We start from the raw sequence: 21,065 nt of genomic DNA, 5'->3' as shown, positions 1-21,065 counted from the left end.
ATTCAGGAGAGTTTGCCTCTATCTCCGTTTACAGGTGTACCAAACTGCACAAAAAAAAAAAAAAAAGCCTGACACCTTTTAGAAGAACCTGACATTCTCTTAGAAAAATAATCATGGAAATAATCCCCCCTATGTGGGGCTGCTAGATGTCTATGCCACAGCTTCGTCAAGGCCCCAGTGCTTCCGAATACCTGGGCACTATGGTGGACAGAAGCTTCTCCACCTTCCTCTTCTCTGCAGTCAGCTGGCTGGTCCTCTCTTGCACCACTTCCTCCAGGTGATTGGCATACACTTCCAGCTTGCTCATCATACTGGCCAGTATGCGCACATGGCTTTAAAAGAAACCAGACATTGATGTTTTCTCCCAAGACCCTTAGGGCCTCAGTGGAACAGAGCTTCCAACTACACATTCCAGGAAAATATTTCTCACCTTTCAGGTGTCCTAGTTAAGGGTTGCCAATGGACATCGGGGAAGTGACAATGGCATTGCAGCCGTGTGACAGGACAGAGCCTGCCTTTCATCAGCCGTCTAAGCTGCCTCCTTCATTTCTCCAAGCCTCGCTTTATTCATTTGGAAAATGAAGATAATCACGTGTACCTCATGTACATACGATCACGTTGTTGTTCTGAGAATGTAGGAAGATAACATGCATAAAGTGTCTAGGGCCACATCTAGGGCCACAGGCACTCAACAAATAGTGGCCTTCAATGGCCCGTTCCCCACCTCCCAACAGACATTGAGAATGCAGATTTCAAGATGGGTCATTCCTTTCTTTTCAGACGATCTAATGTGAGGGACATTTCTAGATTCTATTAGTCCTTTGTTTTCGAAGGGTCTTCAGAGAACTCATTTAAATTCCTCATCTTCAGATGAGGAGACCTACACTCACATAGGAAAATAGGTTTGTTATAACATTGAGGTCCATATTTTCTAAGTAAAAAATATGGGGATGTATCTTAAGCTTACTTAAGATGTACCTTTAGGTTAATTACCTTGATTTAATCATTCCACACAGTATACATCACATGGTATACCATAAATATAAACGATGTTTCATTTGTTAATTATTATTTTATTTTATTTTATATTTTTGAGACAGAGTCTTGCTCTGTCACCCAGGCTGAAAGTACAGTGCTGTGATCTCAGCTCACAGCAACCTCCACCTCCCAGGTTCAAGCGATTCTCCTGTCTCAGCCTCCTGAGTAGCTGGGGTTATAGGTGTGTGCCATCACACCCAGCTAATTTTTGTATTTTTAGTAGAGACGGAGTTTCACCATGTTGGTCAGCCTGGTCTCAATCTCCTGACCTCAGGTGACCCACCCGCCACGGCCTCCCAAAGTGCTGGGATTATAGGCTTGAGCCACCACACCCAGCCTCATCTGTTAATTTTTAAAATAATTTTTAAAATTTAAAAACTATTATGAGCTTGGAAATGCAGAACACAGGGCTATTGTGTTAAGAATGCATAGCTGAGGCCAGATGCAGTGGCTCATGCCTGTGATCCCAGCACTTTGGGAGCCCAGGGCAGACAGATCACCTGAGATCAGGAGTCTGAGACCAGCCTGGCCAACATAGCGAAAGCCTGTCTCTACTAAAAATACAAAAATTAGCCAGGCATGGTGGCACATACCTGTAGTCCTAGCTACTCAGGAGGCTGAGGCATGAGAATCACTTGAAGCCGGGAGGCAGAGATTGCAGTGAGCCGAGATCATGCCACTGCACTCCAGCCTGTGCAACAGAGAGAGACCCTGACCCCAAAAAATGTTTTAATTTTTTTTTTTAAGAATGCATAGCTGAAGGTTCAAATTAAGAGTAGACACCTGACTCCTAGCCTGGGGTTCTTTCTACCAACTCAAGCTACCTCTAACATGGGCATGTCTTCCTAAATTCATGTACTAAAAGATGGTACAATTATCTAGTGTAAAGGAAGCTACTGTTGAGAAACTTGTTGGAGAGGCATGCATAATTTAAGTCATAACCTACTCTATAGGTGGTGAGTAATTTTTATTCCACAGTCCAGTCCAAATTGATTAGCCTACCCTTGGAATGCTGATTTGAAAAAGACTCTGAAACCATGTCAAAACTCCCTGGAAATAAGGGCGTTAATTGATTAGTGACATCTGAGATAGACAAAGAAGGCAGTAGAATTATTAATATCTGATCCATTTTTGTGGGATTTATGAAATAAAGGGAGAATTTCTCACTCCACTGTAACCAGCATGTAGTACAGTGCTTTGTGTATGGTAAGCACTGAGTGAGCGTATGAGGAAGGAAGAAAGGAAAAAAGGAAAAAAGGAAGGAAGGAAGGAAGGAAGGAAGGAAGGGAGGAAGGAAGGGAGGGAGGGAGGAAGGGAATGAGTCACATAGAACCAATCACAGCCATATAGATTTAATTTTTTGTTGTTGTTTTTTAGAAACAGGGTCTCATTCTGTCACCCAGGCTGGAGTGCAGTGGCACAATTATAGCTCACTGCAGCCTTGACCTCCAGGGCTCAAGCAATTCTCAGCCCCCTAAGAAACTCAAACTATAGGCTCACACCACCACACCTGGCTAATTTTTTACTTTAATTTTTATAGATACAGAATCTCACCATGTTGCCCAGGCTGGTCTTGAACTCCTGGCCTCAAGGGATCCTCCTGCCTTAGCCTCCTAAAGCAGTGGGATTACATGCATGAGCCACCATGCCCGGCAGCTCTACAATCCTAATGGTTAACTGAGTGAGAGCAAATATCTGTTGCACATCTAACTCACCCTCTGGGACTGGCCTCTCATAAAGTTTTCTTGATGGAAGAGAAACTGCATCTTTTCTCCAGAGATTCATCCCAACACGCCCTCACCATGGCCACGATCTTCTCATCGCCCTTCTCCTCAGGCACGGAGGGTCGCAGTGGGACAGCTGCTGCGGGGTCTTTGATTCGGTTGATGATTTCTGAAATTCATGTTGGGTTTAGATAGCCAAACATCAGAGCTTTGTGCCACTTACTACACTTCATTTTCAATAGTAATTGTGCTCTTATATTTGTAAACTGAGTTTTTAAATAAATAGAACAGATTAGAATTCCAAAGTAATCTGGATATTTTAATAGAAATACTCTGAGAATCTGCCTGGAAAATGAACAATTCTAATGAAAAACATATAAACAAACACCCTCCTAATTAATTTGTTTTCAAATCAAGATTTTTTAAAATAGAAGTTTGCTTGAGGAGAAGCATATCTCTGCATGATTTCAGGAATGTATAGGCATTTCATGCTGGAAACCTCCAAAGCACGCTTCACGCAATTTTGTTAAATTTTCTGTAATATGTTGCAAAAATGCTATTTTAACACATAATGTTACCATCATGTCCTGCCTCTCTGTCCGATTTTGTAAACCTAATTTTTCCCACTTCTTCATTGGCTCCTACTGACATTTATTAAACATTCTGCTTAACCAGATGTTGTCAAGAAAATATTTTGAGAACAATGTATACATGTTTTGGAATAAAAATATTGTGCGTGCAACAACATGGATAAGTCTTACATGCATTATTACTAAGAGAAACCAGTCAGAAAAGGCTGTGTACTGTATGATTCTATTTACATGGCACCCCAGAAGCAACAACACGCCAGCAGGGGCCATATCTAGGGGGTCATTTCTTTCTTTCTTTTCCCTCCCTCCCTTCTTTTTTTTTTGTTTTTTTTTTGTTTTTTTGAGATAGACTCTGGCCCTATTGCCCAGGCTGGAGTGCAGTGGTGTGTTCTCCGCTCACTGCAACCTCCACCTCCCGGGTTCAAGCGATTCTCCTGCCTAAGGTTCCCCAGTAGCTGGGACTACAGGCATGCGCCACCACGCCCAGCTAATTTTTGTACATTTAATAGAGACGGAGTTTCACCATGTTGGTCAGGATGGTCTCAATCTCTTGACCTCGTTATCTGCTTACTTTCTAATACCTTTCTCCAACAAAAGAAGTCATGGCTTCTTGGAGAATTGACTGCATCTAGCACTGGCGCAGGAGATACGCAAAATGAGACTTTCTTGTTTTCCCAGAAATTAAGGAAATATACATTTTAGAAAAGACAAAATTTTAGAGACAGAAAACAGATCAGTGTTTTCCAAGTTTGGGGAGCAGAGAGCGTTGACTAGGTGAAGTGCAGGGGATAAATTTAGGATGAGGAAACTTTTCTGTAGGATACTATAGCGGTGGATAGATGACACTATGTATTTGTCAAAACCCATAGAGCTTTATAGCACAAAAGTAAGCCATAAGGAAAGCAAACTTTAAAAAATACCAATTGGGAAATTAGGCAACCCCAAGATAGAATGCAAACAGCGATAAAAGAATCTAACAGTGTTACAAATATATGGCATAACCTTACTGAATGGGATGAGTGAGAAAGAATGCTGACCTACATCGTTTGTGAAATGACTAGAAACTTTAAGACTAAAGACAAAAGGAACTACTCATAATCATCGTACTCTAGTTGGTAAAACTGCTTCTCATGGGGATGCAGATTGACAAGTCTAAAATCACTGAACACACACACAGGGATTGAACAAAGTACATGGATGGTGGATGGTGGGAGCCAGGATCTCAATGTTGGAATTTACAGAAAAGTAATGGGGAAGACTGCAATGAACCATGATGGTGATGAGTTAGATTTGGAGACGTCAATGGGAACTCATGTTTAGCTTAATGTAGATGCAGACATATGTGTATGGGTGCATGTGTAGTTATAGAGATATGTATACATACGGGTTAGTACACACACGCATTTCCTTACTCTGTCCACTGAGAGGGCCCATAAGCAACAACACTCCGGTAGCAATGAGCGTATCTAGTGTCAGCTCTAACTTTCTAATACCTTTCTCCAACAAAAGCAGCCAGGGCTTATTGGAGAGAATTGGTTGCTTCTAGCAGTGGCGCAGGGATATGCAAAATGAGACTTTCTTGTCTTACCAGAAAGTAAGGAAATACGCAGAAACAAGACAAAACACCACAGCGATGGCTACACGTCAAAGAGACACAGAAGCCACCTGAAACTGAATGGCCAAAACTGGAACAATTTAAGCCACAAAATAAAGTGATATTCAGTTATAACTGAAAGTATAAAATAAATATCCATGAGTCCATACTGACATAAGTACTTGAAGAAATAAACGAACGGGCAGAGTATACAAATATCCCACGGAGAAGAATTCCAAGTATTCCCTCCTCAAAGAGGTGGAGCCTAACTCCCCACCCTTTTTTTTTTTTTGAGACAGGGTCTCTGTTGCCCAGGCTGGAGTGCAGTGGCAGGATCTTTACTCTACCTCCCACGCTCAAGCAATCCTCGCACCTCAGCTTCCAGAGTAGCTGGGATGCTACCACGTCTAGGTAATTATTGTATTTTTGTAAAGACTGGATCTCCCTGTGTTCCCAGGTTGGTCTCAAACTCCTGGGCTCAAGTGATCCGCCCTCCTCGGCCTCCCACAATGTGGGGATTACAGGCATGAGCCACTGCGCCCAGCCTAACTCCTCACTCATAAGTGTGGGTTTCACATAGAGATTTCTCTCCCTAGACTAAGTATGGAAGGGAGAAATCAGAGTAACTTTATGGTGGAGAAATTGACAAACACTTCCCCAGCCAAGTGATCAAGGTCAACGTCAACAGCAATAATCAATGAAAAGGACAACTTACTTGTGCAGTCATCCTTCAAAACACATATACGCAAAACCATGAGAAAAGAAAAACAAATCAGACAAATTCCACATGAAAGAACTTCTACAAAGGATCTGACCAGTACTCCTCAAAAGTGTCAAGGTCACTGAAAATAAAGTCTGAGAAATTTTCCCAGAGTAGCTTAAGGAGACATGACAACCAAATATAATGCGGTACCCTGGATGGGGTTCAGAGACAGAAAAAGGACATTAGGTAAGAACTAGGAAATCTGAATAATATATGGCTGTTAGTTTAATGTAATAAAAAAATACAGGTTACAAAACTGTGCATAAAATGTCATCTTGTTTAAGTGTATATGTTTAATGCCTAAAAGTATTCTGAAAGTATGTGCATTAAAAAGCACTCTAGGAGCTGGGCACGGTGGCTCACGCCTGTAATCCCAGTACTTTAGGAGCCCAAGGTGGGCGGATCACTTGAGGTCAAGAGTTCGAGACCAGCCTGGCCAACATGGTGAAACCCTGTCTCTACTAAAAATACACAAATTAGCCAGGCATGGTGGTGGATGCCTGTAGTCCTAGCTATTCAGGAGGCCAAGGCAGAATTGCTTGAACCCAGGAGGTAGAGGCTGCAGTGAGCCGAGATCACGCCATCACACTCCAGCCTGGGTGACAGAGAGATTCCATCTCAAAAAAATAGTACTCTGGAAAATTGTGTTTTACTTCCCAAACGAAGTACAATTTGAGGCATGAGACAGCAATGGCTTCAAAAGCAGTGACTGAATTACTATGGCATCTTCTGCTTTCTGTGTTTAGCTCTAAGAAATGCATGAAAGAATCAGAAAAATGATACAGGACTTCGAGAGCAAATTCGGACCCATGGGTCTGCACTTCAGAGAACATGTGTGAATTACCTAGTAACTTCTAACCAGCAGTTTCCATCCTATAATCTTTAACCGTCTACTAGACATGTTAGCACTGTTGCTCATTTGCTTTGGCAACATGCATCAGAATCGCTGGGGAGCTTGCGGAAACACAGATTTCTGGACCAATTCCTCCACAGTTTCCAATGAAGCAGGTCAGGAGTGGGGCCTGAAAATGTGCATTTCTGACACGTTTCCAGCTGATGCTGATGCTGCTGGTCCAAGGACCACAAGGACCAAGGCTAGTGCTTCCAAGCTGTGGCTTTATCAGCATCACCCGGGAGGGTAATGGAAATGCACATTCTCAGGCCTCACCCCAGACCTACTGAGCCAGAAACCCCAAGAGTGGAACCCAACAATGTTGTGTTTTAACTGCCTCCCGGTGATTCTGATGCCCACCAAAGTTTGAGAACCATGGGTCTTGCGTGCCCAGAGAATCAATAGCTACTCAGTTCCCAGTACAAGCTTTGTTTGTAGGAAAGTGTCAGAAGTTAATTGAAGAATTGTTTGCCCATAAATTAGGTATACACTGTACTCTTCCTGGTTGCAGTCCTGTGGATACATAGTCCCATATAGCCAGCTCTCAGTTAATTTTGAGCTCAACAATGAAGGGGAAATACACTGATTGTCCACAGTATCTTCCCTTACAGATCTCAACTGGCAAAACCTAGGCGGTAATGGGGCTGAGGGACTGTGGGTGGGCTCCCACCTGTGCTGTCTGGGAATATTTGTGTGTGTGCTTGATGCCAAAGTCAGATGCACTTGGATTTTGAGTTACCCTTTTTGGATTAATCTCACCTCTGCTTTATTTGGCCAGAAATTAGAAACTGGAATCTGGTCTAAAAGCAATTGCATATCCTCACAATGGGCTCCTGACTCAAAAAGTCTCCAGGTAATAGATAACGATCTAAAGCTGAGGCTTGAGATAGGACACTGAGGATAGGCTAGCAATGGTAGGCAAAGCAAGAAAAAAAAAATCAAGAGAGAAAGTGGGCTGAGTTTACTTAGAAACTCACACTTAGGTGCATACACACACACACTGGTATCCTCTCTCCAAGCAGCCTGAGCTGCTACATATTACAATCACCCCAGGAGCTTTGAAACCCTGACACTGAGGCAGCACCCCGAACCAATGATATCAGAATCTCGGGCTGAGATTCAGGCATCAGCCATTAAGAGACAACCCAGCAAAAAAAAAAAAAAAAAAAAAAGCCCGAAAATATCCTTTGTTAGTGGACAATTGAACAGCATTTATCATGGATTTTGAATATAGTTAAAATATATTTATTTCCTCAATTTCATGGCTAGAAATCTAGCCTGAAGAAATATTCACCATGTGTGCAAAGATACAGAGCTGCTCATTGCAGCAATTTCCAAAATGTGTATCAAGGTACCATTTATGGCATATTCTCACAGTGAAAAATTCTGTAGCCCTTAAGAAAGAATGGGGCAAATTTGTACATAGGAATATGAGGCGAGAGCTGTCTGGGCAGAGGGAACAGTACACACAAAGGGTCTGGGGTAGAAATGTGTCTAGAGTGGTAGAAACATTTCTACAACCCCAAAGTAAACCCCTTGCTCATGAAGCAGTTTCTCCCTGTTCTCCCGACCCCAGCCCCTGGTAACCACCACCAACCTGCATTCTGTCTCTATGGATTTGTCTATATTGGAGACGCAAGAAGGTGGCCAGTGTGACTGAAAGGAGTGAGCCATAAGAAATGACAGTAGCAAGGTGCAGTGGGCTGAATCGTGGTTCCTAAAGGGAAATGTCCAAATCCTAATCCCCAGAACCTACAAATGTTTCCTTATTTGGGAAAGAGGATATAAACAAAATATGCAAATAGAATTAAGGATCTCAGGTTGAGGAGGTCATCTTAGATTATAGGGGCGGGCCCCAAATCCAATGACAAATGTCCTCATAAGTGGCACAGCCAGGATAAGTACACAGAGGAGGAGGCAATGTGAAGACGGAGCCAGAGGTTGAGGCCATGTGGCCACAAACCCAGGAATGCTGGGGCAGCCACCAGCAGCTGGAAGAGGCAGAGAATGGAACCTTCCCCTAGAGCTTCTGGAGGGAACAGAGGCTTGACAACACCCTGACTTTAGACATCTGGCCTCTAGAACTGCCAGAGAATAAACATCGGTGTTTCAAGCCACCAAGCTTGTGGTCACTGTTATGGCCTCCCAGGAAACTAATCCAGAAGGCCGCAGAGGTTACACGGTTTCGAGGCCTGCGGTGGTCTACAGGCCATGAGGAGGACTCAGTTTTCACTCCCCAGATGGGAAGCCAGGGGAGGCTTCTGATAGAGAAATGACATAATCTGCCTCATTTTCTAATAGGATCCCTCTGGCTGCTGTAACAAAATAACTTATATAATTTGGGGTCCCTTGATTTTTTTGGTAACCAAAATGCAATTCATTTTCTAATTTAAAAAAAGAATATGAATTTTTATTTTTCTTTAATTTTTTTCTGAGTCTGCTTGCTGGGAAAGAGCATTAATTTTTCAATAAAAATAATGGAATAAATTGTATATTAATAAAACAATTAATTTAAAAAACCAGCATTTCAAAGCTAGCCCACACGACCAAAACCTCCCAAGCAGGCTGTCCTGCTTTACCATCCGGTGCCTCATGGAGGTCATCAAAGGGCCCGTGGTCCCAATGGTAGATCAGATCCCTCATCAGAATGGCGAAGCTGTAAACATCTCCTTGCGGGGTACCTGACCAGGGCACCTCCGGGAGCCGCAGCAGCTCTGGGGCAGTCCAGTAGAGCTCTGCAAAGCAATGGGATGTCTGCATGGAGTGAGGGTGCTGCCAGGCAAAACAGGAAAAGCCACCTCTTCATCCTTGGGGGCACAGGAGAAAAGAAGGCATCCAGCCAGCCCTGAGCCATCAGCCCCAATGGTGTCTGATTTGAAGAGCAAATAGGGGTCCGTGTGTGTGAATATAGAGAAAATTAGCAGGAAGGATGTGCGCTAACATGTTAACGGTGGTTTACTCAAGACTAAAATTACAGCTGGTTTTCGTGTTCATGTTCCTTCTCTGTATTGCCTTTATTTTTAAAAAAAAAACTGTGGTATGATTCATAGAACATAAAATTAACCATTTTAGGCCAGGCGCAGTTCACGCCTGTAATCCCAGCACTTTGGGAGGCCGAGGTGGGAGGATAAATTGAGGTCAGGAGTTCCAGACCAGCCTGGCCAACATGGTGAAACTCCTCTATTAAAAATACAAAAATTGCTGGGCATGGTGGCTCACGTCTATAATCCCAGTACTTTGGGTGGCCAAGGCAGGTGGATCACCTGAGGTCAGGAGTTCAAGCCTAGCCTGACCAACATGGAGAAACTCCGTCTCTCCTAAAAATACAAAATTAGCCGGGCGTGGTGGTGCATGCCAGTAATCCCAGCACCTGGGGAGGCTGAGGCAGGAGAATCGCTTGAACCCAGGAGGCAGAGGTTGTGGTGAGCCAAGATCACGCCATTGAAGTCTAGCCTGGGCAACAAGAGCGAAACTCTGTTTCAAATAAATAAATAATAAAAATAAATAAAAATACAAAAATTAGCCGGGCATGGTGGAACACATGTGTAATCCCAGCTACTCGGGGGGCTGAGGCAGGAGAATCACTAGAACCCAGCAGGCAGAGGTTGCAATGAGTCAAGGTTGCACTACTGCCCTCCACCCTGGGTAACAGATCCAGATTCCATCTCAAAAAAAAAAAAAAAATTAACCATGTTAAATGAACAATTCAGTGGCATTTAGCACATTCACCATGTTGTGCAGCCACCACCTCTGTCTAGCTCCGAAACATTCCCATCACTCCAAAGTAAACTCCTCACTCATGAAGCAGTTTCTCCCTGTTATCCCGACCCCCAACCCCTGATAACCACCACCAACCTGCATTCTGTCTCTATAGATTTATCGGTCTATTCTAGATATTTTACACATCTCCTTTTTTTGCAGTGAAGTCTATAGGCTTATGTCATTATAGGTCATAGTCATTAAAAGAAAAGATATACATTAGAGGATGCGGAAGGGGAACAAGGACAGCTGCTAGCAGGTCTTGGCCGGGCACAGTGGCTCACGCCTGTAATCCCAGCACTTTGGGAGGCCGAGGAGAGCAAATCACTTGAAGTCGGGAATTCAAGACTGGCCTGGCCAACACGACGAAACCCCGTCTCTATTAAAATTATAGAAATTAGTCAGGCGTGGTGGTGCGTGCCTGTAATCCCCAGCTACATCGGGGAGGCTGAGGCATGAGAATCACTTGAACCCAGGAGGTGGAGGTTGCAATGAGCCAAGAGTATGCCACTGCACTCCAGCCTGGGCAACAGAGTGAGACTCTGTCTCAACATTAATTAATTAATTAATTAATAATAAAAACAAAATTTCTCTCCCTTTTTTTTTTTTTTTTGACAGGGTCTCTAAAGGCTGGAGTGCAGTGGCGCAATCACAGCTCACTGCAGCCTTGTCCTCCCAGGCTCAAGTGATCCTCCTACCTCAGCCTCACGTGTCACCACACCAGCTAATTTTTCTTTTTTAAGTATAGATGGTGTGGGGGCGGGGGGCATCTCACTATGTTGCCCAGGCTGGTCTCAAACTCCTGGACTGAAGCAATCCTCCTACCTTAGCCTCCAAAGTGCTGGGATTTCAGGCATAAGCCACCATTCCCATCCCCCCTGTCTTTCTGTAAGACATCATCCTATCATGTTATAGAAACCTCCCAAATTGACACAAAAAAAACTGCTGGTGACATGCTGCTCCAGCAAAAAGGGGCTCAGGACTGAGAACATTAGTCTCAGGAGAGCCCAGGATACATGCAGAGGTAAGAATCCAAGGCATTCAATTAACTGCACAGGTAGGAAGAGTCATCAAACCCCACTTGGCACACACGGAAGGGAAAAGTGGACTTGAAGCAGTGGTTTTGTCTTCAGATGCACAGCAGAATTACTTGGGAGCATTTAAAAAACAATTCAGATGCCAAGACCCCATCTTCAGATATTCTGATTCAGTTGATAGTTGGTTGGGGGTAGAGGGACCAGGCACCTAGAAGAGAGAGAACTATGGAACTCGATTATCTCTAAAATATCTGGCAGATCTTATGTTCTAAGCTGAGAACATAGGGTGAATGTGGGAAGGAACAAAGAGAACTAAAGAGAGGGGCAATGGTTGCTCCAAGTGGCCCAACTGAGCTAGGACGAGAACCAGTCTCCAAACCCAGACATCACCCCACGAACTCATGCCACCTGCAGAGACTATTTTTTTTTCTCGTTCTCCTCAGTTGAACAGAACAGCCACATATCATCAGCTCCAGAGGAAGGCCTACCTGTGAATACCTGTACAGATGAGCATCAGGAAGCAAAGATGGAGCCAGGAACCTCTGACCATGCTGCCAATAGCTAATGGGTGCAAGATCTACCAAAGGTTACCTGAGTGGTCGGTCACTGTCTCATCATATGTTCTGTATTTTCGGCCATGCTTGAGTTCCCACAGCCCGAATTGCGACAGCTTCACCTGCAGCTGACCATCCACCAGGCAGTTGGAAGGTTTCAGGTTGCCGTGGGAGCCCAGGGGGCTCCTGTGGAGGAACAGCATGCCCTGCAAGGGTGAAAATGAGCAAATGAAGCAGACCAGGTGCTGATAACACTGCTAGAAGGAACTGAGGCAGAGAGACAGATGGACAGAAACACAGACAGAGAGGCCTGGGGCAGGGGATGCGCCCATCTCTGTGTTCATTTGTTCAGGAGCCACCAGCATAGCCCCTTGTCTCTGGAGTCAACTGGGGCTGGGACACCCAAAATGGAGAAAACTATTTCCAGCTCCTTAGTGTGAAGCCAAGGCCAGGCCAGCTTAAAATAAATATATCCTAGTGATCAAGCTAGGATGAGTAAATTTGGAGTGTTAAATCGCTCTCAAGAAGTCAGGACCAGAGCTGGGATATAAACCCAGTTGGGTTAGAAGCCCAGCTTCTTCTAAACCACTAGATTTTCCTGTTTCCTGTGCCCTGGGTGATGGGAGATAAAAAGGGGGAGGAGGAAAGAGGGAGGAAGCAGGGTCAAAGCACATACTCCCCCTGCACAATGACACAACCCCAATGTGTAATTACACAATGACACAACCTGAGAAGGGGCAGTGAAGTCATGTGTGGGAGGGGCTATGAGGAGGTCCCAGAGAGGAATGGGGTGGGGGGAACATCCTGAACAGAGGAGTGAACCCAGGGACAGGGTCTTGGGCCTCTTGGGCACCAGTGATATAAGAGTTAGAGAAAGAGGCTGGCCATGATGACTCATGCCTGGAATCTCAGCAGTTTGGGAGGCCGAGGCGGGTGGATCACAAGGTCAGGAGTTCAAGACCAGCCTGACCAATATGGAAACCCCATCTCTACTAAAAATACAAAAATTAGCCAGGCATGGTGTCCGCGCCTGTAATCCTAGCTACTCGAGAGGCCGAGGCAGGAGAATCACTTGAACTCGGGAGGCAGAGTTTGCAGTGAGCCAAGATTGTGCCACTGAACTCCAGCCTGGGTGACAAAGTGAGACTCCATCTCAAAAAAAAAAAAAAAAAAAAAAAAAAAAAAGAGTTAATAAAGAAATTATTTAGACACTTAGTGAGTGTATAGGAGTCCTCGGTAAGGTTTTCCTTTAAATGAAAAGCAGCCCCTGTCAGGCCTCTGAGCCAAAGCTCAGCCATTGTAACCCCTGTGACCTGCACATGTATGTCCAGATGGCCTGCAGGAGCCAAGAAGTCTGCAGTAGCTGGAACACCACAAAGAAGTGAAACAGCCAGTTCCTGCCTTAACTAATTAACCCACCTTACGACATTCTACCATTATGACTTGTTCCTACCCTGCCCCAACTGATCAATCGACCCTGTGACATTCTTCTTCTGGACAATGAGTCTTATGATCTCCCCACCATACACCTTGTGACTCCCTCCCCCGCTAACAACAGATAACCACCTCTAACTGTAACTTTCCACTGCCTACCCCAGTCCTATAAAGCTGCCCCTCTCCTGTCTCCCTTCACTGACTCTCTTTTTGGACTCAGCCCACTTGCATCCAAGTGAATAAACAGCCTTGTTGCTCACACAAAGCCTGTTTAGGTGGTCTTCTATACGGACACGCGTGACAGCCCCCAAATCATTTTCTTTTCTAACAAAGAGCAGCCTGTAAAATCAAGCTGCAGACATAGAAAAGCAGGCTAGAAGCTTGCGTGGGTGAATACCTGCAGTTGTGCTAATAGGAAAGGGGCTACGTAGGGACTAGGCATGTTCAGATAGGGGCTCCATCGTCCCTTTTCTTTGTAAACCACGCATACAATAAGGAGCAGGCAACATGGCGGCCAGGCGGGCAAAGACTCCATTTGCATAATAGAAGATTAAGGTGGGGAAGCCAGCTTCATCGCTGGCTATGTAAACGTCACACCTGATCCAACCAATCTTTGGGCCCTATGTTAATCAGACACTGCCTCCTCAAGCCAGTCTATAAAAATCTGGTGCACTTCGCTGTGGGCCCCCTCTCTCTCATAGGAGAGGGAGCTATTCTCCTTTCTCTTTCTTTTGCCTATTAAAACTGTGCTCCTAAACCCACTTCTTGGGTGTCCGAGTACTTGATTTCCTTGGCGTGATACCACGAACCTCGGGTATTTACCCTAGACAACAACCAGCTTCACCAGCACAGGGGTGCACCTCTTCCTCCAGCAGTGCTGACAGGCCAAGTCACTATCCCACCTGAGCCAGAGCCCTGAGGCCAATATTGCATTAGAAATATGGGATAAGGGCCAGGCACGGTGGCTCATGCCTGTAATCCCAGCACTCTGGGAGGCCGAGGTGGGCAGATCAAGAGGTCAGGAGTTCAAGACCAGCCTGACCAACATGGTGAAACCCTGTCTCTACTAAAAATACAAAAATTAGCCTGGCATGGTGGCGTGCACCTGTAATCCCAGCTACTCAGGAGGCTGAGGCAGGAGAATTGCTTGAACCCAGGAGGTGGAGGTTACAGTGAGCTGAGATCGTGCCATTGCACTCCAGCCTGGGCTACAGAGTGAAACTCTGTCTCAAAAAAAAAAAAAAATTGGGATGGGGCTGGGCGCAGTGGCTCATGCTTATAATCCCAGCATTCTGGGAGGCCGAGGCAGGTGGATCACTCAAGGTCAGGAGTTCAAGACCAGCCTGGCCAACATGGTGAAACCCTGTCTCTATTAAAAATATAAAAATTAGCTGGACATGGTGGTGGGTGCCTGTAATTCCAGCTACTCTGGAGGCTGAGGCACAAGAATCGCTTGAACCCGGAAGGCAGAGGTTGCAGTGAGCCTAGACCCCGCCACTGCACTCCAGCCTGGGCAATAAAGTGAGTCTCCGTCTCAAAAAATAAATAACAACAACAAAAAAAGAAATATGAGATAATACAGAAAACATCCAGGAGAATGGATACATGCCCCCACTCCTGCCCCAGTCACTCTCCTCCCCCTACCCCATGTTCCTTTATCAAAGTGCCTTATTTGTTTTTAGATGGTAACGTTGAATCACACTTTGAAATGGCCGCCCACTCAACTGGACCTGGAGGGGCCTGGCTGGGGCTGCCTCTGGGACTTCCCCAGGGAGGCTCCACTAGGCTAAGGTCCAAGCTTGAAATCAGGTGAGACCTGTGTCTGATCCAGAGTTCTCTGATTCCAGCAGGAGACCTCTCCATTCAACAGGACTGTCCCTGATACACACAAGGTTTTTTTCTGCTTTCCTCCTGCCTTTGCTAGTGCCAGGCCTACCCCAAGTATGAGATATTTTAAAGTCAATGATTTTACATTCTAGGATTTTAGCAGAGCTCCTTCCATTAGGGTGAAAATGACATGCTGAGGGGCGCTTGGAATCCTGGGTGTGCATTCCTCTCCAAGAGATGGCATGCATGTCTTTATTTTCTATCTTGATGAAAATGTATGATTTCTATGTATATTATCGGAGAGCAAATAGAGCTATGAAAGGATTTATTATTTACATGCCAGATTTTATGCACTTTTGGCAGCTCTGAGATAGGAATAACACAGGGTGGCTGCAGGAGAACAGAAAATTCCAGGCAGTTACACATGACTAGCAAAAAGGAATTGAAATAGCTGCATAAGCCATTATTTTCAGGGCTGATAAGACCCTGAAAAGAACAGGGTGTGGGCCAAGCCGGCTAAGACCAACTGGATCCAACATGGTGCTGGATTTGACCTAAGTTTCACCTCGGACCTTATTATAAGCTCATTAACGTACTAGGTCACACACCCACCAGTGCCACAGCAGTTCCAGGAATAGCCATATTTGATGTAAAAATGGGTAGCACCACAGTTCCCAGAAATCTCCACCTTTTTCCAGGAATCCTCATGAATGTTCTACGCCTTGGTTGAAGAAACTCATGAAGGTAGAAGCCCCAAATTCCACTGCGTGACTCTCTCTCGAGTCTGCCCGCACTCCCCTTTCCTGAGTGTGTACTTTTCACTTTGCAGTGAATCTCCACACTTTCACTATTTTCCTATTTATCCTTGAATTCCTTCTCACAATAGTGTTAAGAGCTTACACACTGGCTGGGGTCAAGGTCCCACCAGCATTTGGGGACCTCCCCTAGCCCACCAGTATCAGTTCAATCATCTGTCTGTTAGCTACATTTCTTGCCCTATTGGAAATTCCTGGGTGGCAGACAGCGCTCCTACCTCTGGGCCCCATATCTGTACTCTCTGGTACTTAACAGGGAGGAAGCATCGCATGGAAGAGCAAACACAGCCTTTGGAGACAGACTGGCTACAAATCCCAATCTGCGTCTTACCAGCTGGGCAGGTGACTTCACCTCACTAGGCCTCACTTTTTCCCTCCTGGAAATGGAGAACATGTTACTCCAATATTACTACTATTGGAGTTAAAAATGAATTAATAATGGAGTTAATTGTTAATTATTGAGATCACTGTCCAATAGAAACATAATACAAGCCACATGTGTATTTTTACATTTTTAGCAGCCATGTTATAAACCAAACAGGTGAAATGTATTTTTTAATGTTTTATTTAACCCACTGTATTGAAAAATCTTATTTCAGCAAGTAATCAACATAAATATATTAGCAAGATATTTTATATTTTTTTTGCTAAGTCTACAAAATCCAGTATAAGCTTTATAGCACATCTCAAATTGAACTAGCTACAATTGCAGTGCTCATTATCCACATGTGGCTGGTGGCTATCATATTTGGACAGTGCAGACTTGCCCCATAGGAGTGTTGGGGAAATTAAAACAAGAACATGTACTTCTTTTAATACCAGTAATAGAATTATCTATGATCATGATAATACTACTGCTACTACTAACAATCAACATTTACTGGACGCTTGTTACAGGGAAGGCAGGGCACTAAGCATTTTGCATACATTAGTCCTCACACAACCCTATGAGTCAGGTACTGATGTTATCTTTACACACAGGAAAACTGAGGCCCAGGGTTGTTAAGGTCACCTGGCGAGTAAGTGGCAGTCAGGGTTCAAACTTCAACAACAACTTCTATGCTGAACTGTCCTTCATCCTCTTAATCCATCAAGACTTCTCTTACTTAGACATGAAGGCCTATTTGTAACTCAAGAAGAATATTATACTCTCCAAACTCTTTCCCAGGCTTGCCCAACTGGGTTGAACTTTTTGGGGACAGGACAATGAGGCTCATTCATCTGTGCCTCCTATGCCCAGAATCGGGTCTGATCCAAACTAGGTGCTTGATCAATATATGTTTGTTGCCTTGAAATGTCTATGGCATCTCAGCGTCTCTCTGATACCTGATATAGAGGAGGTGCTGATCAAATAGACATAGAGAGACTTGTTTCCAAAGTACAATCGCCCCTACGGAGCTTGGCCCAATGCCCAGACCCATGGCAAGGTTCTAAGAGTACAGTACATTTTCTGTTACTCGCAGTCCCCTTTCAAAGAACATTGGCAGAGTAATTAACCTCAAAGGGCCTACCTGTGCCTTGATCTAGCCTATTGTGTCATCAGTAGTGGCCCTACATGATCCCAGAATGTGCACGCTCCATTTCAGAAGGTAATGATCCTTCCAAAGCAAAATGCCAAGCTGTCCTCTGTTTTCCTGGCACAGAGTAGAGGGTAGACTCAGTGAGCTAGAGTAGGTGATGACCACCAGGGAGCTCTTCCCCTTCAAAGTGCCATGCCCACATGCCATAGCGTTTTTCCAGAGAAACCTTTGGGTTAATGCTTCTTGAAATCTGATGCCTACACTAAAAAGGTCAAATCTGTTAGTCATTGACAGCTTGGTGAGAACTTACTTACTAGCTTACTCTTCACTTCCAATATAAATGATGTTGGCTGTTTTGATGGGGGCAGGAGGCAGATAATTGGAGTCCAGAATACTTCTCTGTGCTCGGTGGGAAGAGAAGGGACAAGTGGGTGAAGGGAAGGCGAGAAGATCCCAGGGTAAGAAAAGATGCCACGTCACACCCTCCCAGTTTACAACCACTGCCACTTAAAGAATTTTATATGTATATCTCCAGACTATTTTTTCCCCTAGATTTTAAGCCATTCAAAGCTGGAAACAAGTCCTTTCTTCCTACAAAAGTGACCAGAGTAGGACAGACTCTTAACAGATGCTCAATAAAATTTTGATGAAATAATAACAGTGGCGGTCCAGGGTTGCCCATGAAGACCCAATCACAGTGACGCTTCTGTTTATCGACCTTGCTTTATAACAATCTGCTGGCTTCCTGCTAAAGCCTAGGAAATCAAAGTCTCACAGATATATAGGACTCAGCTCCCTAGAAACAAAAAGCAATAAAATCCTTGTTGAAGGAAAGCCCTTAGACTTCAATTGGGGCAGTCTCATTCATTCTATCTACGTGGAGGTCAAGGTCTAGAGAGGCGAAGTGGCCTGGCAAAATCACTCAATAAGTCAGTGGCCCATTAATCCAGGAGGGCACAGCTTGTGTTTCATCCTTTTTGCCCTCTCAACACCCAGGTGAGTCTTCCCCACAGGAGTCTGTTGGTTGATTGATGGTTGGACTATTGACTAGCAGTGGACCACCATCTTTCATCGTGCTGCCCATGACTGACAGGTTTCCTCACCGTACTGACTCCCAGGTCACTGGCTTTGTCCCTTCTGGTGGTAAAAGTATAGGCAGCAAGCTTAAGAAAGAACAGCTGGATTTAGCGCAGGCGGGAGAGAGCAGCCACAGGAGGCTGGTCCATACTGACATGGCTCGCCCCACAGCGAATCTCCTCCCTCTCCTGCCCTCTCCATCCCTCATCACCAGCTGCATACCTAGGGCATGGCCCTTCAAGACAGTGTCACCTTGGGCTTTGGATCCCGCTTCCACTTCTCAGCATTTCCATTGCATTCCTGGCAACAGGCAGGAATTGGTCTCTCTGCAACTCCCTCTGAATTATCCCTCCCCAGCCCCTAATTGGCTTCTAGTTGTGAGACTGACTTCTCCCTGTGGTAAAACACAAAAGCAAGCTCTAGTGCTTCCTACTGAGAGGCAGTATAGTACAGTGGTTAAGGGTATAGGACTTGAAAATGCCTGGGTTTGAATCCTAACTCCACTATTTCATAGCTATGAGACTTCAGGAAGGTCATAGGAACTTTCTGTGCTTTGTGTTTTTTTAATCTGTAAAATAAAAGTAACAATAGATCTACCTTATATTTTTGTGAGAATTCAATAAATTAATATATACAAAGTACTGGAAAGTGCCTGGCCCAAAGTAGGCACTCTATATATTTTAGTGTTACTATTATTCCCTTCTTTGCAGCCACCATAGTCCCCTGTGCCAAAGCAAAGATTCTACCTCCTCAGATCAGCATCTCTGGTCCACCCCTTAGGTCAGCAGCTTTGTGATTAATGTGGCATCCCCATTTCCTAGGGAAAGAAATCAGGGGCTGAAGAGCAGGGAAGAATATCAGGAATCACCTCCTCCAGTCCAATTTACAATCTAGTGATGAGATACTCTTATGAGATAGAAAGTTCTACCCTACAATGTAAATACTCTGCTCTTTTCTGATTGGGTAAACTTAGCATCCATTCCAACTTTAGCATAAAATACTTTCCTCTCTATATATTTATCCGCAATCAGAGTAGAAGAAAAGAAAAAATCAGAAGTGATAGATTTTAGAGCTGGAATCACTCTGAAGAGGAGATCTGAAGAGGTCCAACATTTTCAAGAAAAATTACAGTTTAATTCAAGACAGAGCAACTCAAAAACACTATCATATTCACTCTTTGGTGAGTTTGTGTTATACTTACATTGACTACGTCATATGCAAATGAGAGTTTGAATATCCAATCCATTTCATGATCCGAGTTTCTCAAAACTCCCGAAAAACACAGTTATTCAAAAGATTCCTAGTGACTCAACCTGAAGCACAGTGAGCTTTAACGATTGAGCAGATTTGACTCTAATATAGCTTATTTTTTGGCCAGAACTAACGCAATGTGGGGCAGAAAACATTAAACCTAACAACTGGAACTCTTCCCAGGAGATACCATAACCTGACTCAATATTGAGAATGCATGCAGTCTTGAGTTTTGCAAACACTTCCTTGTTCCTGACAGAAAGCTGTCGTCACATACCGTAATAGGATGGGTCCAGGAACACAGTTCAAGAGTAGCCATAACATCTTAAGAGAAGAAACCAAGCTCAGTTTTCCCCCAGAACAAAAGAAGCAGACATTTGGCTAATTTGATTCCCAGAAGGTAGCCTGACAAGATTATTCAGGTCTTGCAATTAGAACAGAGAGGAACTGGCCTTGGATGAATAGCAGAAGGCACTGAGAAACTTCTTTATTATCTATCAGTAATCAAACCTAAGGAGCATTTTACTGTTTTGCTTACCTTAAGACTTCCCTTTTTGCAATACTGGGTGATAATGCAGGTGTTAGGTGGTTCGGTGCAAATACCAAAGAAGGGAACAATGTTCTCGTGCCTTAATTCACCCATCTGGAAATAATTGTGGTTACAATAACTCATGTATAGAGTGTGTCTCTATGTCCAGGACCATGCTATGTGCTTTGCGTATTTTCAGTCAATTCTTATAAGACCTTGTTAGATAAGAACTGTTACAGATCCCATTTTACAAATGAGGGAACTGCCACTGAAAGGTAAGGTAAAGTAACGCCTATAAGTGGCAGAGCTGGGAGGTAAACCCAGGAAGTCTGTCTCCAGCAAATAAATCAGAGGAATGATCAAAGTCTAACCTCAGCCATGGGGATTAACTCAACCACGTCACAGTAAATGGACTCAGCCCTGCTTCCATGCTTATGGCTGTCAATGCCAGTGTGGGGCCCACAACAGATCACAGAGAAGGAGCAGGAAGTCAGGCCCATGAAACTGACTCCCTCCAAGTACCAGGTTCAAGGCTGGTAGGTAGGCAAGCAGCCATCACAGACACAGAGGATGAAGGGCCAGAATCAAGGCCAGGAAGAATGATGGGGAAAAAACAGAGGTAGGAGTGATCCCAGGCTTCAGGTGCCTGGGAGAGGCTAGG

The 21,065-nt window shown here is 44.5% G+C and overlaps 1 protein-coding gene across 1 annotated transcript in view; it reads right to left on the bottom strand.

The window, feature by feature from the left end:
* Positions 1 to 21,065, bottom strand: part of LOC129461992 (guanylate cyclase 2G-like) — a 49,864-nt gene that overhangs the window by 6,993 nt on the left and 21,806 nt on the right. Inside the window, 6 exon segments of the mRNA XM_063633239.1 lie at positions 192 to 332; positions 2,754 to 2,931; positions 9,181 to 9,336; positions 11,989 to 12,157; positions 19,826 to 19,893; positions 20,410 to 20,518. Of these exon segments, the coding sequence (XP_063489309.1) occupies positions 192 to 332; positions 2,754 to 2,931; positions 9,181 to 9,336; positions 11,989 to 12,157; positions 19,826 to 19,893; positions 20,410 to 20,518 (821 nt within the window).

The sequence above is a fragment of the Symphalangus syndactylus genome, chromosome 2, assembly GCF_028878055.3.
Source record: "Symphalangus syndactylus isolate Jambi chromosome 2, NHGRI_mSymSyn1-v2.1_pri, whole genome shotgun sequence".
NCBI lineage: Eukaryota > Metazoa > Chordata > Mammalia > Primates > Hylobatidae > Symphalangus > Symphalangus syndactylus.
Note: the sequence above shows the minus strand (reverse complement) of the source record. Positions and strands in the feature narration are given on the sequence as shown.